We start from the raw sequence: 26,232 nt of genomic DNA, 5'->3' as shown, positions 1-26,232 counted from the left end.
ATTTATAAATCATATTTATGAAATGTTCATGTTTATGCATGCATAATTGATTTATGACTTATTTTATTATATGCTCTATGAAATGTTTATTTTTGTAATATCTGTTACTGTTTAAATATTATATTATCATGAAAAAACTTATATTTGATCTGATAAAAAATTACAGGTTCTACTTATTGAGGTAGTATAGCTCATATTTTTTTCCCTTACTAAGGAATAAGGTTAACATCAATGAAAAATTTAGGCTTGGGATCTGTATAGCCAATTTGGAGATTTTATTTCTGAATCTTAGATTATTGAATGACCATAAATTTATACTTAACTATTTACGAATTATAAGATATAGATTGATATCTAATTTTAGATTTAGATGCCCTGAACAATATTGATTTAATTATTTGATGAATAATAAAATTAAATTTTTTATTATATTTTATTTATGATGAAATTTAGATGACTATAATAGATAGACTTCGTATTATCATGAGCTCCATCTTTCGATAGTATAGCTATATTATATTCCGGATTTGAGACGTGACAGATCAGGTGATACTTTTGCTGAGATAATCTATGAACCTAGTCTCAATCCATCTTGGCCCAGGCCATGGTTAGTTATCTCTAACGAAAAGAGAGCCGCGTTGCCAATTTCATTTAGACTGCATTGCCACAAAGACAGAGCAGAATAATTGCTTTTAAATTCTAAACCTTTGGGACCAGCGCGCAGAGAGAGAGAGAGAGTTGATGGCCACTGCAAACAGATCATCACATTGATCCTGAGAGAAGATAATACATCAAATAGCATTATTGTTGCAACATTAGATGGTTCGTGAATTACATGTAGAAAATGGTAAAAACATTGTTCATGCATTTACACATAATGCTTTCTGATCCATTTGAATAAGGGATGAAAAAGAGAATAAAATTCCATTTATTGCTCAAATGCAGCAGCAATTTTCTTCTGGATGAGCTCCACCCCAAGACGAGGAGATAACCTTGGAAGTGTTTCCTGCAATACATGTCCGATAGAGATGTGGCGATCCATGTCATAGATTTAAAAAAATACTAAATAAAAACAAAAATAAGAATAAAAATGTAATTAAGGATGCTTTAAAAATGACATGCTGACATACAAGCCAACAAGGAGTATGCTGACCATATATAGAAATTTACTTATACAACACCATGCTGGATTAATCCAACACAAAAGTTCACCAAGCTGTTAATGAATAGCTGAAAGTTTGCAGCTTTGAAAAATTTAATCCAATTAGGGTACTGCATAAAAGTCAAATCTGCTTTAATTATCACTAGAAAACACCATACAATAGCAGCTCACCTTAGAATCTCAAGAAAGGAGAAACAAGGATTTCAGGAGTCAACAGTCTACAACTTGTGCTTCACTGATACAAGATGCTGCAACTCTTTGTGATGTTCGTGTGATAAGTATTTTACTTAATGTATACTGAAAAGATGTGCAGAAAAACCTTGTTTTCATTACATTTCAACAATTATTAGATATTAAATGAAAAAAAAAAGAGGTTGCTTTTTTTCAAGAGAAAGAAGGGACGCCAACTCACACCATAAAAGGGTATAACTAATGAGACAAGCTCCATTTTAGAATCTTTTTGGGGCATTATTCTGTGTCTATCGGTCTCTATTAAAAGAAATCCATTAAAATATGACCAATGAAAAATGATAGTGATCAAAGTTGTGAGGGCCCTAGCTCCTAAATGGATTATATCTTTCTAGATATGCCAATTTATGACCAATAAGGGTTTGGACATGAAGCCCAACCACTTTGACAAATCCATCTTAACTCCATGTGAGAGAAGGCTCAGAAGTGCTTTTTTTATTATATTTAGATAAATAATTAGAGGCAAACATCAATCACACAGGTGTCATGCCTCAAGATCCCATCTAATTTGAAACCCAAGTGCCCACCTAAAACAAACAAAACTAAATTTCAAACTTGACCATCTCTAGTAAAAGTCTATCGAATTTCATAAAATTTAACATCCTTGATAAAATCCACATGGTCAAACAAGGTATAACTTGAAACATACTAAATCTCATGAGGCCTATATTAGAGATCTATTTAGAACCTTGAAAATAACATCATACATATTATTATATCTTCAAAGGCACAAACTGAGACATCACCAACATCACTTCAATGATCATTAGATCCAAATGTCAACATCAAAATATCGAAACTGGTTCTTCAAAAAAAAAAAAAAAAAGTCCACTAGAGCTCTCATTAACCAATCTTCAAAGCTATATAATAAGTGAAGCTACAAAGCTTAGCAAACTTCTACCTTGATCAAAATACTTAAACGTCCTAAACAAATGACTTTGATAAAAAAAAAAAAAAAAATTAAAAAAAAAGAGCAGATCATCAAATTACTGATGGAAAAATTGAGAGGAAATTTACTGAAACCATTTGATTATGTAATCCCAGAAAAAATGTTTTTAATAAAAATAGGTTGTCAGGAAAATGGTTTTAAATCGAGTTTAGAAAAGAGTCAAATATTAACACAAAAATATAACCAAAGTAGTTACTAAAAATCAATTGTCCCAAGCAAAAACCAAATATCAAAAGCTCATAATTCACATAATTTCATATTTTCTTAAAAAGTTTCACTTATAGCTCACGGCTGCATAAAACTATCATTGTAGATAAGGGCATAAGGCCATATAAGCCTCCTTGCTAATGCCAATGAGGCCACATAAAATCCTCGAGGTCCGCATATACCACTTGGCCAAGGATCCACAAATCCTTATCAATCACTCAAATGGGGCCGAAATACCAACTAGCAACTAGGCATCTAAAGAAATCCCCATTAATAACTCAAATGGGGTCATACCATCAGGTAACCATGGGTCCAAATAAATCCTTATCTCTAATTCGAACGAGATCACACAGACCACCTAGCCAGTGGTCCAAAGAAATCCTCATCAATATTTTGAATGAGGCCCCACCTGGCTAGGCATCCAAATATGTCTTTTTCTTATGTTTCTAACTAATAAATTTCATAAAATACCTTAGAAAACACTTATAACATGCTCCAACAAAAAAACTGATGTAAGGATAAAAAACAAATGAAATTTTGATCATAACATGCACGTCCAAATTCCAAAATATCCATTTAGAATTTCATTTAGATTTGAAATTTTCATAGTTGATTCCAAGCCTGGATGAAGGAAGAGGGTTGCGGTCTTGAGAACCAGCGTAAAACTATAGTCATCCTATCAGCACGAACCATATAAGAAAATCGTTGGGGCATTCCTCATTAGTGACATGCTGTATTGGATGCCAAGTATAGTGAAAAGTGAGCAAGAAATAACAAACACATTGCCTCAAAGCAATGCACCATATTGGCATCTGCATGTACTGAGAAATAGGCAAGGATTCACACAATTTAATGGATGGGTATGAGTACAAAAACTTAGTCCAAGAAAATAGAATACATTTAGCAACTTGGAATATTGGGTCATTGATAGAGAAATGGAACTAATCGATACAAGGGCTAGGAGGAGTGTAAAAATAGCTGGCCTACAAGAGACAAATAGATAGGGGGAAAGCAAAGAAAGTTGGTAAGTTACAAATTTTGGCTTATTAAAAAGATAGGAATAAAAGTTAAGTAGGAGATAAATAATCTTGATAAAGTTAGTATTTTGGAGAGGAATCTATTAATATTATTAGTGCTTATACTCCTCAAGTAGGATAGGATGATGTTACAAAGCAATGCTTTTGGAAGGACATGGATGGATTCAAGAGATTCCAAGTGGAGAGGACAATTGTCAGAGGAGATATAAATGGGCTCGTAGGGAAATATAATGTAGGTTTTGAAATGATGCATGAAGGTTATGTTTTGGAAGATAAAAATGGAGGAGATGCCATTTTGTGAGTTCATAATAGCATATGCTTAGTATTCGTTAATGCATTAAAAAGGATTCACACTCGACAACATTTAAAAGTGAACATAATACAACTTAAATAGATTTCTTCTTGACAAGAAAAATTGATTGAGTTTTATGTGAACACTATAAGATCGTATCGACTGAGAGTTTAACCACCCAACTTAGTTTGGTGATTTTGGATGTGTATTAGGAAATGCAAAATAATAACTGAAGAAAATAGAAACCTGAGAACTAGGAGATTGAATTTGTGAGGAGAGAAACAAATAGCTTTTAAGAATAGAACTTTTAAGGAAATAAGGTCTAGATGGGAAAATCAATACCATATAAAAAGAGATGGCTACCAGTATTAAGAAAGTAGCTACAAAAGTATTAGGAGAATCAAAGGTAGAAGGGTTATACAGTAAAGAAACTTGTTGGTAGAATGAGAAAGTTCAGTTGGTGGTTAAGGCTAAAAGAAAGTGCCATAGAAGACTGCTTAAATGTAAGGATGGAGAAGCATCCTATATAAGGTGGCTAAAAAGGAAGGTAAGAAGCTATATAAGGTGGCTAAGAAGCTGGTACAAGAGGCAAGATTCAAAGCATATTAAAGTACATTGCAAGGTAGAAACAAAGAAAGGTGAGAAAGATATCTATAAAACTGCAAGACTAGGAAATGGAAAATTTGAGACTTAGATTAAATGCATTCAAGATGACAATCAAAAAATTTTGGTTCAGAAAGATGAGATCAAAAAGGATGAAGAAGTCATTCTGTTTGTTTAAATAAAAATCATGTAAACAATTTACGTTACCTTACTAGTTTCATTGAGGATAAAAGTATTGAGTATGTAGAATTAGAGTATCTACAAAGTTGAAGGAAAAACTTTATAGAACAGCCATATGACCAACTATGCTTTATGGTATAAAATGTTGAGCAATTGGAAACAACTTGTGCGCAGGTGGATGAAATGAGAATATTGAGATGGATGTATGGTAATATAAAAAAAGATCAATAAGAAATGAAGTCATTTATAGAAAGGTTAAGATAACACCAATCAAAGATAAATTCAGAGAAGGATGACTTACATGATCTAAACATATAGCTGAGGGATGCATAATAAAAGGAAAGACAAGTAGAGGTAGACCAAAAATTATATGGCATGAGTACTAAGAAAGGACTTGATATCTCTCCATCTTTCCAAAAATGTAGCCTTAAATGGAGCGGAATAAAGGAGAGGGATTTATGTCACCCAAAGAAACTAGTTTGGGATTAGAATTAAATTCAGAGTTTTCACATCGAAACCAAACCAAAGCTCACACTAATTGTCCAAGTTCCCAAAGAAAAAGGATAAGTCCAAAAATCATTGCAACTAATCATAGATTTCGAATTCCAAGCAATTTTAACGTAGAGGCTAATTAAAAAATCCAAAATATCAAAAGAAAATATTTATTATTAAGGTTTAAAACCTTAAAAGAATATATGAACTTCAAATCAATAGAAAATTTAGAAGACATAATAAATACTAAGCTTTGAAGTCTAACTATGGTTTTATAGTTCAAAGATGTTGTTTAGGTCTGAAATCAACTCATTAGCAAGAAGAACCAAGCTTCAAAGAAACTAAGGATAGATTAAATTCCAAAGATAGAAAAGCTTGGAAAAGATCATTGCAGGTTTTAGAATTTCAAAACTAAACATAACCCTAAAATCAATAATAAGATTCAATAGTAAAATTCAAAAATGGAAGAAATTACTTACGTAATGAAGAAACTAAAGCAAACAACCCAAGCTTCCCTTCATGATCATCAATCTTCCTCCTTGCCATGCTGCCGTTCTTCCCTTCCATTGCCCTCCTTGCCTCTATTTATGGCAAAGGAGAGCTGCTTCAAATAGGTGGTGCCCACCTCACTATGTCAGTTTCCTCACCTCGTTAATAGGTGCCTAAAGTGGGGCCCACAAGCTCAACATGCACCTAAGTCGATGGGTTAAGAAGGTCCATTCAGTAGGTGACAAATTAAGACAAGGACAAGTAGATGAAGTCTTATTATAACAATATCCTTTTCTTCTTTTTATTTCATTTCCATTTCCATTTCCATTTCCATTTACTTGAGGCATTAAATGAGGAAGCACCCCTATTTGATTTCAATAAAAATTTCTAAAAATTTTGACTCCTTAAAAAAGAAAGTTGATTCTCCAACTTTTGTTAAAAACTCTGATTCCTAATCCTATTCAAAATTTCAACTTTCAAATGCTGAGGTATTTCTCAAGTCTTAAGATTTCATAAATCCTACCATACCTACACATTATTAAAATTCAAAATGCCGGTCAGAGAAGTCTTATAACATATTCTCCAAAGCATGCCATCTAGAATGTAATGCAGCCTAGGGCCACGTTTTGATGGAGAAAGAAAGAAGCCACATGAAACAAGAAAATAGTAAGAGAAGAAAAACTCTCTTCTTTAGAGTTTTTAATTCAATATCACAAAAATAAACTAAAATCTTAAACTGATTATAATGTTGGCCAAAGGGGCCATAATTATAGAAAAAAAATCCTAACCTAACAGCAAAAAGAATCTGAAACAAAGTAGGAAAAGGATTAACATAAGGATTAAAACTCCTAATTCGACTAGGATTCTTTTGGGCTCCTGTTGGCCTATCAAGCAATAGAATTTGGCCCCAATATCGGATGTGCGACGAAGCATCAAACCCATAGAGCACGAAAAGAGCTATTCGAATTGGGGTCATAATAGCGATTCTGACACCCAATGAGAAAGTTATAGCTTTCTAGCATGGCAATATCAAAATCAATAGGATTAGATGCAATCAGCCTGATTTCTTGACCTTTCGGCTCCGATTCTTCAAATCAAGGTATCTTCCTGCTAAAACGTCTGTGTCACACTGCCCAGGTTGGAAAAAACTCATCTTCGAATTAAAAGCCTCCATTGCTTTCTTCAAGTAAGAAAAATTTATCAGAAGGTTGATGTTGGTTTCTGGATTCGGTTGAGGTAAATTTTTCTTCATCGACATCAGAGTAATCTTCTGATAGTCCTTACAGAACAAATATTCCGACGACCATCATAAGTGATGCTGCAATCATACTACCTAAACCTCCCTAAAAGTAGATAACAAGCATCCATGGCAACAACGTCACACCAAACTTTGTCGAAGTACTTTTTTCTGATAGAGAACGTCACAAAGCAACGAGTATCAACAACCACTTCACTTTGTTTCCCGAATCATGACAGCTTGTACCGCTGAGAATACTTTTCAGTGGCCAGAATTAGCTTAAAGACGGCCTGTTGAGAGATGATGTTCTCACAGGTACCTCTATCGATGATGACTTTACATACTTTTTCTTCAATGGTGCAACAGATATGAAAGATGTTGGTCCGTCTCTAATCTTCTTCCTTTTTCGAGCAAGCAGGCTCTTTCAAACAACTAAAGCCTCTCCTCTATCTCTAAACAGTGGAGCACCATCATCTTCTTCACCTCCATCATAAATAGGTGCTAGATCCTCATCGAAAATTTTTTCTTCTATCAGCAACTATTTTTCAAACCTTCTAGCAGGCTTCTTACACTTGCTCCATGTGTGCTCAATCTTACTACAGTTATAGAATCGCAGCGTAGAGGAACTAGCCGGATCTGACTTAGAAGACCTTGCATCAACAGTGCTATAAACAAGAGGGGTAGAAACTAGGTTGCACCACGTCTCCCTGATTTTCTAACGTTTGGTTGCTTTGTAGGGGAAGATCAGATTTGGGCACATGCCTTCATCGCAGCTGCTCAGCAACCATGCCTCGGTGGTACCCTTCCTTGACCGTCCACAAGGAGTGGAGCCTCAAAGCATCTTGAATCTGCTGTCTCATCCCACCAAGGTACCTCACGACTATCTACTCCTCACTCTCCGATAGGTCGTTTCTAGCGACGAGTTAGTAGAATTCTTCATTGTATTCATCCATGGATCTAGATCTTTGTCGAAGGTTTTGTAGGCAACGATATAGGGACTGCATATGGTTGAAGGGCAAAAATTGCTCCCACAACATCTTCATCTTCTTTCAATCTTAGATCTTTGGCTTACCTCTGCACTCCCTGATTTTCTTCAGTTTTTGCCATCTGACAGAAGTCCGACCTATCAACTTTAGCACAAGTTTCACCTTCTTGTCGTTTGGGACCTTCTTGTACTCGAAGATGCACTCGATTTGATCCAGCCAATCGAAGAGTTCCTCCATTTGTAGACTATCCAAATATTCAGACAGATCTACTCTAATGGTATCATGCCAGTAGATTGCACGCTTGAATGAATCACCTCAACCTTCACACTGACAGATGAAAATACTTCAATGGATGGGATTTTCGAAATCTGAAGCCTCTTCATCAGATCTGTGATTTTCTGGATCAGCCTTAAATCTTGCCTTCGAGTTTCCAATTACGTAAGATGCACAGTCAGCTTTGTCACCTGTCTTCTCAAATCTTCAAACAATCATCAGATCCCGTTCCTGCTGCATGATTTCATCATGGGCTGCTGCCGTCTGATTTGCAGGTTGGTTCTTCTTACAACCATCACCTGCCATCTAGACCACAGGAAAGAATTGCTGCTCAAGGATTGATTGGGCTCTGATACCAACTGATGCAGCCTAGGACCACATTTCGATGGAGAGAAAGAATGCATACGAAATAAGAAAACAGCAAAAGAAGAAGAAATTCTCTTCTCTAGAGTTTTTAATTCAATATCATGAAAATAATCTAAAATTGATTACAAAGTTGGCCAAAGAGGCCGTATTTATAGGAAAAAAGTTCAAACCTAACAGAAAAAATTTTGAAACAAAATAGAAAAATGATTAACATAAGGATTAAAACTTTCAATTTGACTAAGATTTTTTCAAGCTCCCATTGACCTGTCAAGCAATAAAATCTGACCCCAAAATAGGACGTGACAGCAAAGTGTCAGATCCGTAGAGCATGAAAAGAGCTTTTCGAACTAGAGTCATAATAACGATTCTGACATCGGATAAAAGAGTTATGGCTGTTCTAACACGGCAATGTCAAAGTTTATAGGATCAAGTGCAATTAGCCTAGTTTCTTAATCTTTCGGATCCGATTCTTCAAATCAAGATATCTTCCAGCTAAAATGTCTGCATTAGAATGATACATGGCTGCCCTTGGCACTTCCATATATTGGTTCATTTCGGGGGTACTACACACAATCTTATTTTTCTAGTGATAGGTTGGGATGTCATAAGTGGACGAGTGCAAGAACAATGGAAAAGAGGCAGATGATTGCTAATTTCATGAGTAGAGTATCTCATATTGCAAGGTGAGGTTTGTTGCTAGCTTGAAGTACTTACAATGTATTGGAAGAAAGTATTTGGAATCACATTGGACCTAAGTAGGGTATAGTATAACTTAATAGTTGCCAGTTTTTCCCTTGAATGGGCTTCAGGCCCACATCATCACTGCTTACGAAATCGCTGGTTTATGGAGAAATTTTTTGTGCACCGCAGGCAGTGTAGAAAATCCGACGTAAAGCACACTGCTTTATGTAATTGGTCCACATAGCCACGCTTTCCAACATGCATTTAATGCCTACAGTTCTGCTTTTTCGTTTAAAAAATTTGCATGACGAAAATACCCCTGTTCTTTGAAAAAAATTATGACATCTTATGATATATTATGACTTTCTACATACAGAATGTCATAATATAATCCAGAAAATTATGATATCCTATGACATATTATGACATTCTGCGTCAAATTATGACTTCTTGCATGCAGGATGTCATAATATGATCCAAAATATCATAATATGGTCCAGGATATCATAATATAGAAGGAATATTTTTGTCCAATCACTGTCCAATGCGCATTTAATGCCTGCAGTTCTACTTTTTCGTTTGAAAATTTTGAATGATGAAAATATCCCTACTTTTTGAAAAAAATTATGACATCATGTGACATATTATGACATCCTGCGTCAAAATTATGATTTCTTGCATGCAAGATGTCATAATATGGACATAAAATGTTATAATTTTTTTCAAAGAGCAAGGGTATTTTCGTCATTTAAAATTTTCAAACGAAAAAGCAAAACTGCAAGCATTAAATACATATTGGAAAGTGGTAGCTATGTGGACCAATCACATAAAATGGTGCACTCCATGTCGGATTTTCTACACCGCCCATGGTGCACAAAGAATTTCGCTTGGTTTATGGGGTGATGAGACCAAAACTGCATCATCCTATATAGGCATAGACGATAGGACATAAAATAAGCATAAATTGATACAGTCAAACTGATACTGAAAGCGGCAAAGGTTGTTGAATATATACCACATAATAACAAGAAATTGAGAAACATTTCTGAAGAAAAGATGGAAGGGCTGATGCAGGGAACCATATATGGGGAAATAATAAGTAACAAATGGGAAAGCACAGTCAAGTTTTGGAACAAGAATATGATTGGAAGATAAAAGAATTGTTGCTTAAAAAGAATCAAATATGTCAATATGTAACATTTGCCAACTCTCAAGAAAGATTCTAGTCACAGATTTTCTTTTTTTTCTTGAACAAAAAAAAGGAAGAAAGGTATGACTGCAATGCCAAGCTAGAAAGTGGCTATGCCATATAGATTGGTGTAACTATGATTATGAACATTTGGATCAAGACAAATTTGGTTGAGATCATTATTTCTCTGAAATGATATTAATATTTAAAAAAGTGACAAGGAAGAATTTGTAAAAGATACCGAGTCTAGACCACATTTAACATGCACTAGAATAATATTAAAGAAATGGCTAATGTTTTTTGGTGACTTAATGTGCCCTTAAAGAAACTTCATGGTGGAAAGTTAAGTTACATAAAACTTGTCAAAAAAAGAATGGTCTTACTTTAACCAATACTGAAGAACAAACAACACAGAAAACCTTGCTAAACAATAAAAAACTGAGATGAATGAGCTCACAAGGGTATGTGGGATCATGATATTAGACTAGCTCACAAAGTGAAAACAATATCTAGAAACAAACTATGATAAAAACAACAAAAATTACATATATAGAAACAATTAGAAAAATTAAAATTAAGAACAAGTTACCATACCTATGATAATTGAGCCTTATTCCGACTAGTTAGGGTCAACTTTATGAATCCTCATTAACAAATTGTTCCTACTAAGGCTACCCTTGATGTTACTGAGAGCTTTTTTTTTTCTTTTTGCAACTTCCATCCGTGTTAACTTAGGCCCCTTCTTCAACAACCTAAGTGAGGATTTAATTATCTCTTTTTGCCAAAGCCTCCTTAGATCTTTATTTGCAGACAACTTAATTTGGTCAAAGATTATGAGGTTGAGCAAATAAAGTAGCATTTACAGTACCTGAATAAAGACTTCCTTTGGAGGTATCGACACTGAAAAAAAATTTTGAGACATTATAACTATATATTTTGGATATCTGTAAAAAAAAAGGGGTCTGGAAAAGACTTGAGGGAAAACTATAAGACTAGTGGGGAAAAAGCTAGGGAGTAGAGATATATACAATCAGGAACTCTCTTGGTTAAAGATGATCCAACCGAGGAAAGGAAAATTTCATATATAAAATTGTTGAATGAAGACTTCATCTGAGTACAGATATTGAAAACCACATTGAAATGTTGCTTCATAATCATTTTATGATCCACATGGCTGACATAAAGAACATCAAGAAGAAATCAAAGGGTAAGATTCTGACCAAAGAAAATACCAATAAAAGAACAGAAGATAAGAAGAGACATGTTGAATCTGGTATATAAACAGAGCTTTACAAACTACATGTCAAGTTGCAGATTCCAAGTTTACATGATAGTCATCTTCCAAAACTTTGTTTTTTGCAATGCTGACCACAGCATATTGTGTAACATCTTACCAAAAAAAAAATAAAATATAATAAAATGAGTTAGAAATACTCATCCTCATTAGGATTGCTGGTAGAGGAGCAAAAGAACCAAAAAGATTTGGTCTGACTCTAGGAGATCCCGATCCACGCCGGGCACATCCTTCTCCTTCCTCGGGAGCGGCTAGGGTTTCAAAAGAGGGTCAAGAGTCGGCTAAGGTTTCGGAGAGGAAGACAAAAAAAAACAGGAGAAGCGACAGGATCCAGAGGGTTCCGAATCCTTTTACTCTGTCGGGTTCGGGTTATGGATTCAGCCATCAAACCCAACAACCCACTCCGACAAGCCTCAAAAATATCCTCTCGAATTTCATTTCACATTTCATTTAGGAACATTTGCATTTCATTTCATATTTGTATTTCATTCCTGAAAAATGCCATCTCCATTTAATTAGAGTTGCATTTCATTTCGCAAACATTGCATTTATATTATCTGTAACTGCATATAAAAAGGAGCTGTAACAGAGATTCAAATCATGCAAAGAAAAATATTCAGATTCCCTCCAAAACTTTTCTTTCTCCGATCTGAACTCCCTTCTCAATCTGACCTCTCCTTTCCCTGTTAATCTCCTCCATCTCAATTCTATCTTCATATTTATAGATACATCTCACTGAATTCCTCTGGGAAAGTCGGGATATTACAAAATTTAGTATCAGAGCTCAGATCTGAACCTTGGACCTGCGGCAAGATGACCTAAAAACAGTAGTGAAGCTTGCTTGATACTGTAATCGGCCATCTGTGGTGCTGCACAGTCCAGGTTAGAGATCAGCAACAGAATTTTCATTCAATCAAGTAAGACACTCAACATCAAGTAACACTCTCAAAACTGATTAGATCATTTCCAGAATAGATTGTGATGAATGTATCAGGGTCTACAAGGGTGATTACTGTTCCAATAAGTTAGGAACAGCAATCTGGCCTCATGAAATCATCATTGGCCACCCTGAATTGAATTGCCATAGCCAGGAGTTATAAAAATTTTTAATCTCTGTCAAATAGTTTCAAAACAAATTTTAAAAAATTTTTCTGGAGTGTAGTAAAAAATGGTAGAAGGAACCAGATTAAAAGATATATGTGAAAACCTACGAGCACCGGAAGAAAGAATGCAAACATTTACCACAGACTGCCACAACCATATTGAAAACAGATTACAACAAGTATCTAAGGAATACAATACAAAGTTGGATGTGTTTGCAAGATAGTTAGATGAAATACAGATTGAGGAAAGACAAAGATATGAAGCTTTACAAATTGAAGCTGCAAAAGGCATGAAATTATGATGCAGGAACAAAATCACAGGCATGAGCAGTTGCTGAAACTAATTTCGCCGCAGCCATCAGTTTCTCAACCCACTCCTTCATTCACTGCAAACAACAATCCATCAGCCCCAAGAACTAAAAGAACAAACAGTTCGGAGCCATCTGGCTGTAGCTCATCAGCAATAGCAGCTGAAATTAGAGGTAAAAGAATACTACCCACACCTTATCAACCATTGGACAGGATGGGTGATATTCAAAACAAGACCCCACTTCACCTACCTTATCCAAAGTTGGAATTTCCTACCTTTAATGGTGAAGAACCCAGAGAATGGAGCAGTAAGAGTGAACAATATTTTAAAATATATCAGATTCCAGTGTGGTTCAGTGGGTGGAAATTGCTACAATGCATTTCATGGGAAAGGCACACAGATGGAAGGAACGGTACTTAATTGATAAACCAAATTTGAGTTGGGAAGAATTGGTGGAAGCAATGAATAGAAGATTTGACAGTGAAAATATGAAACAGTTGATCAGAGAAGTTAATAAATTGGTGCAGATAAGTATTATGGAGAAGTATCAAAAAAAGTTAGAGGATATGAGAGCTAGGATGATACAATATAATCCAGCATTAACCGAAAGGTATTTATAGAAAGCTATATCAGTGGGTTGAAAAAAGAATTAATATCCTATATTGATTTATCTCATCCTACAACTATAGAAGAGATGTACGAACAAGCTAAGTTACATGAACAGGCTTTGTTAATGATGTGAAAAAGGAACAAAATGATTTACAAAACATCCACAACTAAGACAGCAGAATATTTTCACACTAAACCAGCAGTACAGAAGGAAAACACAAAATCTCAAACCTTCAAAAATCAGAAGTTATTTCAGAAGGATAATAAACAACAGTGGGAACAAAGAAGAGCGGCTGGCCTGTGCTTCAAATGTGGAGAAAAATATCATCCGGGGCATCAGTGTTCACTGAAGATGAATCAATCTGTTAATGCCACAATAGAAGCTGATGAAGTATTTGATGAACAGCTATTGCAAGAAGAGGAGGAAGAAGAGATAGCGGAAGAGACCATGACAGAAGAAGAAAAAGATAAAGACATAGAAACAGCTGTATATGCCTTAATGGGACAAAACCAAAATGAAACTATTAAGATTCAAAGAGAAGCTGGTCATAAAACTCTAGTCATTCTAATTGACACAGGAAGTACTCATAGCTTTATTGATTACCAAGTGGCTAAAGAAGTGAAGGCTACAATTACTGCAGCAAACCCATTAGTGGTAACAGTGGCAAATGGACATAAAGTGTTGAGTAAGCTCAAATGTGTCAATTTTAAATGGACTATGCACGGAGAACAGTATCAGGCAAATTTAAGGGTGATTAGATTAGATGGATTTAACATAATTCTAAAAATTGATTGGCTAAGAACCTATGGTAAAGTAACCTTCGATTATTTGGATAATGCTGTTACTTTTATTAAGGAAGAAAAACAGATGACATTGAAAGATATTACAGAATGATCTAAATTAAAGACTACTAAGGCAAAACTTCAAATGATCACTGCTACACAGTGGAACAGGTCTGGACTTAAAGGAGACTGTTGTGCAGTTGGGCAACTGAAAAATTTTGATGGAAAAAGAACAGAGGCAAAGATACCTGATTCAGTCAATAAAATACTAAAACAGTACATTGATGTGTTCCAAGAGCCTAAAAGATTACCACCCAGTAGGCCACAAGATCACAGAATACCTTTGTTAGCGGGCACTAATCCAGTTAATATCAGACCATATAGATATACATATGAACAGAAAAATGAGATTGAAAGACAAATACAGAAAATGCTTAAACTACCATTATTCAATCTAGTACCAGTCCATATGCTTCGCCTATATTATTGGTAAAGAAAAAAGATAACAGCCGGAGATTTTGTGTGGATTATAGGCAATTTAATAGGGCAACAGTGAAGGATAAATATCCTATACACTTAATTGATGATCTTTTGGATGAACTTGAAGGATTTCAATATTTCTCTAAAATAGATTTGAGATCAGGTTACCATTAAATCAGAATGAACCCAGAAGATGTATATAAGACAGCTTTTAGAACTCACATGGGCCACTATGAATTTTTAGTGATGCCCTTCGGATTAACTAATGCACCGCCACATTTCAAGCTACCATGAATGAGGTGTTCTCTCCTTATCTTAGAAAGTTTGTGCTAGTATTTTTTGATGATATTCTGGTATACAGCAAAACCTTAAAGGGGCATATGGAACATCTCATTGAAGTATTGACTATATTAAGAAAGAATCAGTTATATGCAAAAAGATCTAAATGCTTTTTTGGGCAGCAACAAGTGGAGTATCTGGGGCATATAATTTCCAAAGAAGGTGTAGCAACTAACCCTGAGAAGGTGATAGCTATGCAAAGGTGGCCTAAACCATCTACATTGAAGGATTTGAGAAGATTTTTGGGGCTCACAGGATACTATAGAAGGTTTATAAAAGGATAGGATCTATTAGCAAATCTTTAACAAAGCTACTTAAAAAAGATAATTTTTATTGGGATAAAACCACACAAAAGGCATTTGAGTAGTTAAAAGAGGTAATGTCTACAGCACCAGTTTTAGCTATGCAGAATTATTCCTTACCTTTCACTTTGGAGGTAGATGCCAGTGGATATGGAATTAGAACAGTCCTCAACACAACAAGGAAGATCTGTAGCTTACCTCAGTAAAGGACTAAATGAAAGAAACAGAGCACTTTCTACCTATAAAAAAGAATTCCTAGCTATTTTGCTAACTGTAGAAAAATAAAAGTACTACATTAGTTACCGATCCTTCATCATTAAAACAGATCACCAAAGTTTAAAATACTTATTAGAACAGAAAGTAACTACTGCAGCACAGCAAAAAAGTATGATGAAGCTTATGGAGTTGGATTATGTGATACAATATAAGAAGGAAAAAAAAAATTTGGCTGCAGATGCATTATCGAGATGGGAAATTGAAGAAGAAAGGGTGCAAGCTATTACAGCAGTGGTACCTACATGTAGTTTGAAAATAGCTAACAGTTATGAAGGGGATCAACTAACTCAGCAAATTATAGCAGAAGTACTCATAGAACCAGAATCACATACTAAATACATTTATAAACAATGAGTGCTTAAGTACAAAGGGAGAATTTACATTGGGAAAAGAGGGGAGTTGAGACAGAAGCTCCTAGAACTTATGCATGCTTCAACTTTAGGAGGGCACTCAAGAATGAACCATACTTATAAGAGAATTAAGTAATTATTTTATTGACCAGGAATGAAACAGCAAGTGGAGAAATTAGTAAAAAAATGTGAAATTTGTATTAAAAATAAAATTGATGAAACTCCATATGCAGGACTACTATAATCTCTGCAAATTTTCACACAAGCCTGGCAAGAAATCAGTATGGATTTCATTGAGTCATTACCAAAATCAAAAGGTAAAGATGCTATATTAGTAGTGGTGGATCGGTTAACTAAATATTCATATTTTATTCTTTTGACTCATCCCTATACAGCACAGAATATAGCAAGATCATTCTTAGACACAGTATACAAGTTACATGAAATACCATAAAGTATTATATCAGATAGAGATAAGATCTTCACCAGTCAGGTATGGCAAAACTTATTCAAATTAATGAGGGTCAAACTACATCTGAGCACTGCCTATCACCCACAGACTGATGGACAAACAGAGAGAGTAAACCGATGCTTAGAAACATATTTAAGATGCATATGCTTTCACAGTCCGCACAGATGGCTTAAGTGGCTATCCCTGACAGAGTGGTAGTATAATACCAACTATCACTTCTCCCTAAGGATGACACCTTATCAAGCTCTGTATGGACATCCACCTCCTATGTACCCGATAGTCAACATGAACATGCAACAGCAAGGTACAGTGGCAGATTGGAACAGAGAAAGAACTAAGATGATACAGATCTTAAGAGACAGACTTAAAGAAGCACAAAACCGCATGAAACAAAATTCAGATAAGAAAAGAATAGACAGAATATCAAGTAGGAGAAATGGTATATCTTAAACTCCAATCCTACCGACAGACTACAGTAGCTATGCGCAGAAATTTGAAACTTACCTCACAGTATTATGGACCATTCAAAATACTAAAAAAAATTGATCCTGTGGCTTATGAGCTTAATCTGCCCGAGGGATCTAAAATACACCTCGTATTTCATGTATCTCTACTCAAACAAAGAATTCAGAAATCCGAACAAGCAACACCAACAGTACCCCTCACAGGAGAAGAAGGACAACTGTTAGCCCAACCAGAAAAAATTTTAGATAGAAAAATGGTCCACAAAGGAAACAGAGCAGTTACCAAAGTACTGATCAAATGGAGCAACCTCGGCGAAGAAGCTACATGGGAAAACTACTGGTCACTCAAGAACCAGTTCCCTCAATTTGTTTCTTGAGCACAAGGATCCTCCGAAGAAGAGGAGAATCTAATATCTTAGCAAAAAAAATAAAATAAAATAAAATGAGTTAGAAATACTCATCCTCATCAGGATTGCTGGTAGAGGAGCAAAAGAACCAGAAAGGCTTTGTCTGACTCTAGGAGATCCCGATCCACGCTGGGCACACCCTTCTCCTTCCTCGAGAACGGCTAGGGTTTCAAAAGAAGATCAAGAGTCGGCTAGGGTTTTGAAGAGGAAGACAAAAAGAAACAGGAGAAGCGACAAGATCCAAAGGGTTCCGAACCCTTTTACTCTGTCAGGTTCAGGTTATGGATTCAGCCATCAAACCCAACAACCCACTCCGACAAGCCTCAAATATCCTCTCGAATTTCATTTCACATTTCATTTCGGAACATTTGCATTTCATTTCACATTTGTATTTCATTCTGAAAAATGCCATCTCCATTTAATTAGAGTTGCATTTCATTTCGGAAACATTGCATTTACATTACCTGTAACTGCATATAAAAAGGAGCTGTAACAAAGATTCAAATCATGCAAAGAAAAATATTCAGATTCTCTCCAAAACTTTTCTTTCTCCGATCTGAACTCCCTTCCCAATCTGACCTCTCCTTTCCCTGTTAATCTCCTCCATCTCAATTCTATCTTCAAATTTATAGATTCATCTCACTGAATTCCTCTGGGAAAGCCGGGATATTACATATTGCTAATAGGGTTTCTTTTTTAACAATAGCATCAGCAAAAGAGAGGACCTGAGAGAAACCTCTAGGTCTAACCTTTATTTGTTTCCAATCTTCAGCCTGATACCGGTGAAAATTCAAATGATAGGTACATGTTTAATTTAACCAACTTGTGAAAGTTACATAGTTTTAGTACTCTTTGAGTCAAGTCAAAGGCCTAACATTAGACATAACAGAAGCATATGCCTACAGGAATAAATATAACTATTTTAGTTGGAGTATGCACTCCTAGCCCAAGTGTAATGAGGACCCAAAAACCTTCCATGTCTATACAAATTGATAGCTTGTACTTCTATCATATCAATTATCATTTCAATGATCAACTTCTCCTATAATGATATCTATACTACGTAGTATCGTCATGATATCAAACGCCAATGCAGGATGGTCAAATAAAGTTTACAAGACACAGAAGAAGATTCCATTGTTCTGGTCACTATCAATTGATGATGGGACCGTCTTTGGCATGATTGGAGCTTGATGGAGTTCTCTCGCAATTGTAATAAGCTGGCAGATGTTAGGAATAGTGGCCAGAATTAATCCCATCCAATGGCCAAGATCATTTTCTTGGAAGGAAGGAAAGACAAATAACGCAACGCTAGATACTTTGGAAGGTGATCTACAATATTTTGTCAAATATCTAATCAAGGTACAGAAGAATCTTCCAGATCTTGGCAAAAAGAAGAAGTCCAATAGACAAATTGAGAAATATGGAAGATTTCAATCCAGGGATGTCGCATATCTTTTATGGAAGACAATCAATCAAGATATCAAGGTCTTCTGATATCAAGACAAAAACAGAAGCTTAGGTGGGCAAGATTTTGATGTGGTTATTATATCTATTATTTTCTCTTTCTTGTGATGTATTTTTTCTTTATTAGATGCAGGATAATTGCCATAAAATCCACATTGATGCAAGTTTGAAGCATGGTATAATGAATAAAACTTTTTCTTGTCTTAATATTGAGTGGTATGAGGTCATGCTTTCCCTCTAGGAGTGAGTCTGCATGACTTGAAGTGAGTCCAAGTTTCCCCCCTCTAATCTACTTCTCTTCCTCAACCTAAAGCCTTCCTAATGCCCCAACTCATTCTTACTCAACTAAATCTCTCCTCAAATTATATTCATGCTATTCAAACTAGTTATTACCTATACCCTTCTAGCAACCCATCCAAAACCAAACTTGAAGCCTTTTCCCCTTCATCCTACATTACGCCCCTACATCATCACATCCAAGTCAGCAACAACAACCCTCAAAGCAGTTCTTTATCTCAAGAAGATCAATGTTTGTCAAAGAAAGATGGCAGAAAGTCACCAATCCTTCTTCCGTATTTCCATCATAACTTTGTTCAAACTCAAGCTTTTGTCTTCAATTGCATACATTTTCTTTATGAATGAAGAATACTTTTGTGGGTTATCTTACCTTTTGGTACCTTACTCTCTATTTGATACAAAGGATGGATTAGAGGAAGGATAGATAGGGTAGGAAGGATGGATGAGGAAGAGGATGGATGGGTCTTATTTCCATCATAACTTTGCTTCAAACTCAAGCTTTATTGTCTTCAATTGCATACATTTTGTTTGTGAATGAAGCATACTTTTGTGGGTTATCTTACCTTTTAGTACCTTACCCTCTATTTGGTATGTAGGATGGATTGGAGGAAGGATAGATAGGGGAGGAAGGATGAATGAGGAAGAGAATGGATGGGTTAGGATGGATGGAAGACCCATCCATCTACCAATGTGTTTGGTGAGACATGGAAGGATCGATGCGAATGGTTTCCTCTTCTATTTGGCATACGAGGATTGGAAGGAAGGATGATATTTGTGTGACAACTTTACTAAACCATCCTTTGATAAAAATTATTATTACATCAATTTATAACACTTATTTATATTAAAGAAGTAGGATGATATACAAACTTATAATCTTTATAATTTATAATTATATAAAAAATTATATAAATATTTAAGTTTAATTTAATTTAATTAATAATTTTATAAATTAATTATATATGGATAATTTATTTATATATTAGTTATATAAATAACTAATTAATTTATAATTAAATTTAAATGGTTAATTAATTTTACAAATAGTTAACCAAAAATAGTGAATATAAATAAAAAAGAAGACAATTCCAATTATTTACTTATAATTATAGAAATTATGTACTAAAATTAGAATAATTATTAATAAAATATAATAGTATAGGATAAATAGTATAGATAAAATAAAAAAATATAAATAAAATGAATGAAAAAATAAATAAGTGTTAGGGTGCTCCATTCATCCTTCCTTGCATCTTCAAAATTTGGAAGGATATAAATTAGTGGACCAAAGTGGATGAACAATCCTTTCTTTTATCTATCTGAAAATTTTTTGAACTAAATGATAGATGGATGTCATCCATCCTTCCAACTCCATCCATCCTCCCTGTTATGACCCCGACCAAACACAAGGTTAATCCCTACTTGAAACCTACTACCTTTTCTCTAGCCTAAACCTAGGTACCAACATTGTTCTTATTTGTCCCAATCCCTGCATTCCTGTTTGTCCCAATCCCTGCATTCCAATCTACACCGGCATTTCCAAATGAACCGGGAGAAGACTTTCTTTACTTCTGAATTGACAATGTCATGTTTACCTCTGAAAATGACAAAATCTTGTGGTCCAAGGGTAGAAATGGAACTCTTGCTTATAACTGCTATAACATGTTAAATCATGGACTTTGATCTTCCACGGCTAGATGCATATGGAAAATGGCAATTTCCAGGAAGATGAAATTCCTCTTCTGGTTACTTGTCAATGGGAAAATCCTGACAACAGAAAACTTGAGAAAAATGTTTGAACAGCTAGCAACAATTATGTGTCTCAATTCCTTGATGAAAAATATCAATCATCTCATTATAAACTGGATATATTCTGTTATTCTTCCGGTCCAGAAGAAATAACAGACCAAACATGGCAAGTGTTGAGTCTTTAATGTCAGATTGAAGGAAGAAACTAGTGAAGATCAAAGGCACTTCCCCTAGCTTGATAATCTTTGTGACCTGTTTTACACTAACTTAGGTTTGCTCTCTAATAGGTACTTTCTCTGCTGCCTTTTATTTTCTTCTCTTACTTTTTCTTCTTCCCTCCTCTTCAAGGAGGGTTCTATACCCTATACTCTATTGCAAAGTTGGTTAGGTTGCCCTAATTTTTTTTTCCCAAGAAAAGAAAAAATGGTTGCTGTATAATGCATTAGCTTACTTTGGGACTTAAGATGATGAAGATGCCGCATAAACAACTTAAGAAAGAGGTCACACTTAGCTTGCCTCTGTGTACCAACTATTGCTTCTCAAAAAGTTCCATCACTCTTTTTCTTGGTAGAGACAGAAGTTTCATCCTTGTAGTAATATTAAGACATAACCCTGCAACTAATATGAACTTTTCCATTGTTTCTTACTTCAAACAAATTATACTATTTGTGCAATAATTGAGACACTACTAGAAAAAGTGTAGCTTCCTCCTAATGAACTTTTTGTTACATGAAAATAGATTCGTATTCTATGCCATCCGTTTGTTAACCAAATAGTAGATACTCAAGTATGCATATGCACATAAAATATAAAATAACATTAATCCTTGTAACCAAGTTAGGACATTAGTTAGAAGATAAACCTATAGCAGTTCACCTTTAATTAGGGAAAGGCTGTCTATTAAATTGAAAATGATGAGCATCAGTATTGAAGGATCGAGTCAGCGCACCAGATTGGACACAATCAGGGGCAGTGGAATTCAAAAATTTTTCCGACCCGGCACACGAAACATAGATCCAAATCAGATTATAACATGATAAATCAGCATATAAATCAAGAGGGTGATCACATCACCTTGCGCGGGTAGATGATCTCCGCAATCTGATGATCGTGGTTTTGTTGAGGTCCGCTGTCGAGCCGCGCACTTACCCGGCTTCTACAGTATCCACTCGGACCTGGCCTGGGATGTTTTCTCTACGATCTAATCCGCCTACTCCAAGGCGGGTTTGAGGGCTCTTTGATCAGCTACAAACTCGATCTCCAGGGGGCTTTCGGATCAACTCTTATCGCAGCCCTTTCTTCCTTCTCTTGGATGGCGCCTAAACTCCTTCAAGCACTTCGAGGATCAGTCCAACACCTTTGGGCGTGAAGTACGGAAGCAGTCTAACACTTTAGGCGTGTGAGGAGATAAAAGTGGAGTTTCGGTGGAAGGAAATGGGCAGAGTTTCGTGTGGAATGCTTTGATGCCTAGGCCAAACACTTTGGCACTGTGTTTAATATATAGACCCAAAAGCCACACCCAATTCATAATGAGGATAAGACCTCATCTAAACCACCTTGGGCGGCACCCCTTTGAAATCAAATTTCAGAAGGGGGCGCCCACTCTTTCTCTCCGCATTTCTTCGTAAGAAATGTTACGAGAAAAATTACTAGTGGGCGTGCACCCCATCTTTGACAAATCAAAGATGGTAGGCGCCCCATCCAAGCCATCCACTCCATTTGAAAATTTGAAATCCAATTTCAAATCCCATTTAAGTTTAAATAGGGCTTATCCCTATCCTTTAAATTTGAACCCTTTCAAATTTAAAGTTAAATTTAAATCGGCTAACTACTTTATTTAAATTTGAACTCTTCAAATTTAAACATGAATTCAAATGGAACAAACTCCCTTAACCACTTACCCTTATCCAATAGGAGGGGCGTACGCCCTCTCTTTGTGTGTGAAAAATCACGAACAAAAAGTGGGGCGTGCGCTCCTCTCTTCTCTCATTCCTCGTGCGCCTCATTTGACTTTCAAATGGACATGCATCTTTTAAATTTTGAATCTAATTCAAATTTAATTAAAAAAATTAAATGCAACCAACTCTTGGTGCCAAATTAAGAGCCCAAATAGATTAGGCTAAACTCTATCTGATAGGAAACCCAATCCAAGAGAAATCTGGATCTAAACATGTGCTAGCATGGTTCCTGTAGACCCAATTGGATCAATTGAGTCCAATTAAGCAATCCTAGACCAAAGTCCTTGATTGTGTGACCCCACAGGTTCAATTCTGCATGGTAATAAGATATATTGTGATCTCTATCATCAACATCATCGAAACTCTTTTCGATGGATCAAAACTCTTTCCAATTCAACCAATTAGAATTATTGATCATCGAAATAATTCTAATTGATCCCACAATCCACCAGTAACACCTAGCAATATGTAGTAGCAATCCATTAGAACTGAAGAATGAATATCTAGGTACAGTTATCATGAGATTCTATTTTTCTATCATGAATCTCAACAGGATCAAGGTTAAGGATAACTCGTCCAACCTCATTCCTGTCATATGTCAAAATCAATCGATTCAATTCCAATGTGAAAACCAATAGAAACATCTTTTTATCTTTCACACTGCCATGGACATGAGCTTTGGGACTCAATCTCATGATCTACATAGGACTACTCCTCTATCGAGATCGATAGATCTCATCTTGATACAACTCAATTCCTACAATGAACATACTGCAGCCAACATACATCTCAAGACTCCGAATGACTAGAAGATCGAGTTATGGTGTAGTTAAACTACAGCACCCTCAAGGTGAATGGCCGATGCACCTAAAGTCAGAGAACTAAACACACAAATGCTCATCGAGCATGTCACTGACGAGAAAATAGATATCCTTGTGACTGCTCATGATTGGTCACGCTCAGTATCCTTGTTCTTAACAAGCACTTGTACTTTCGCTCTGGTGTCTCCACACCATAGATTTAAGATTCATCTATCCGAAGGAAGTGATCATACACCAATCTTTCGGATCAATCACCGTTTTCGTGATGATCCTACAATCGAGAGTAATTTATGAGTTAATTATAATGACATATGTCTGAAATTCTCAACTCTTGAGAATATGTGTCATTATACCCATTAACCAAATGGACGATTCACAGACACTATCAATATAATGTGAATGAAAATAACTTAATTTTATTAATATAAAAATCAATTTTACAAATTATGCCCCAAAAAAGTTTTACAAATGTCGGTCAATCTGGCTTCTAGGGCATACATCCAACAAGTATATGCAAACTTGTTAATAAATTTGGAAAACAAAAAATCACTATGTAATATATAGCCTCCTAGCTTTCAACAATAATTGCATTACAACATTAGATCTGGGTAGCAGCAATAATAACAATGACCACAAGATGCAAGCCCTTGTCCAAACTATCTGTAGCAAGGATCACTGAACCAACCCGACCCAGACAATTCAGCCTTTACCAAACCAAAACAACACCAAGTTGGGACAATTTGGCAATGCAGGTTAGTTCGACCAATAAACCTCCCTCCACCTTTCCGATGGATTCTTTTGATCATGCCCTAGTGCACTCAAACCACTCTCTCTTTTGCTACCAGCCACTGCCGACAAGGTAAGTTCCCCATCTCTCACACCCCCCTCCCTAATGGATTCTCTCAATCGTGCCCTAGCTTGGTCAAAGTGCTCTCTCTTTCAATGCCAACCAAGCTATTCAAGGGTTCCAGTTGTCATCATCGTCTATCAACCTTGATCCGCATTCACTTTTTGAATCCTTCCAGTCCTTCCAGTTTAAAGGTTATAACTAATGACTTCAAGCTTTAGAAAGTTCTTCTCAACACTTCTGCCGATCATATCTTGGTTCATAGTGCTGGATAACATGATAATAAAGTACCAACAGAAGACTCCACTTACTAAGAGAATAGCCAAAGGGGTAGCATAAGTGCAGTTGGATCAGATCCATGTCAGCTGTAGCATGAATTAAGTTAATTATATCTTCTCCTATTGAGTTACATTTAACATCCACCAACAAGTCTTATCGCACCCGTAATGGGTCAACCAAGGGATGAAGATAAACTCCAATCTACCAAAGTTTGAAAACGCTTTACAATCCTGTCTCAACCTGATGCCGAACCACCATGAACTCGTCCAGTATCATTGCCAAGGCAACACTAGACAAGAGTAGTCCCTAATGTTAATCCTGGAAGACTATTTGCAAGAAACGAAACCTACATTATCTTTAGGTACAGAGACCGTTTTGTATATATTTGTTCGCCAATCAAGAGTAAATCTGATGCATCAGGTGGAAATTATACTCTGCAATCACAGAAGCCCAATCGAGGAGTCTTCCACAACATTCAAGAAAATTGAAATATACAGCACATAGATTAAGCAACGGAAACAACAACTAACACCTAATTTATCAACCATCAATCTTGAAAACCGACATCCCAAAGTTGCAAAATCCAATGAATCCAGAAAGACAAACAGTTAAATTATAATGAAAAAACCACAAAAGATTCAATTAACAACATGAGGATAGGAAGATTGACCTCAGTTCCATCCGGGCGAATTTTGGCAAGGACGGGAATTTCGTACTGGTAAAGCTTCTCCCACTCGGGATTCGCCGTAATGTCCCTCACCTAAAATACCGCGGCCAAATTAGAACGAGAGACGGTGAGAGAATGAACGGTAAGAGAGGAGAGGAGGCGTGCCTGGAGGTGAATGGAGGAAGGGCCGTCGAGATAGATGGCGGCGTCGAGCTTCTCCTTAAGGCCGTCGCAGAGGCAACAACCAGGCTTCGTGTAGAGCACGAGCCGCCGCTGTTCCCCGCCCCCTCTGCCGGATAGAGCGGCGGCAAGGGGGCGGAGGCTGCGCGGGGAGAATCGGACCGCGACAATGGCAGACGAGAACACAACAGCCGCCATTTGCCTGAGAAGGGTCCTATCAAGACCACCTTGTGCAGTATGGGCCGCCGTCCTGTTACACCTGCAGGTGCTAACAGGATCTCTTATAAGCCAGGAGACTGGATTTGGTTCACGAATGTGGATTGAGGGGGCATTATTGTTGTATGGCGTCCCGGGATCACATGTCAGTGCGGTAATCATAAATATAA

At 36.1% G+C, this 26,232-nt stretch overlaps 1 protein-coding gene across 1 annotated transcript; it reads right to left on the bottom strand.

The window, feature by feature from the left end:
* Positions 1-738: 738 nt before the first annotated feature.
* Positions 739-26,232, bottom strand: LOC105060928 (uncharacterized). Its single transcript, XM_010944816.3, has 3 exons — positions 25,832-26,232; positions 25,670-25,759; positions 739-1,006 (listed from the first exon to the last, which is right to left on the bottom strand). The coding sequence occupies exons 1-3, from the start codon at positions 26,222-26,224 to the stop codon at positions 929-931; spliced, it is 561 nt and encodes a 186-aa protein (XP_010943118.2). The 5' UTR covers positions 26,225-26,232; the 3' UTR covers positions 739-928.

Source organism: Elaeis guineensis, chromosome 13 (assembly GCF_000442705.2).
Source record: "Elaeis guineensis isolate ETL-2024a chromosome 13, EG11, whole genome shotgun sequence".
Classification (NCBI taxonomy): Eukaryota; Viridiplantae; Streptophyta; class Magnoliopsida; order Arecales; family Arecaceae; genus Elaeis; species Elaeis guineensis.
The sequence above is the reverse complement of the archived record's forward strand: the minus strand, read 5'-3'. Positions and strand labels throughout refer to the sequence as shown.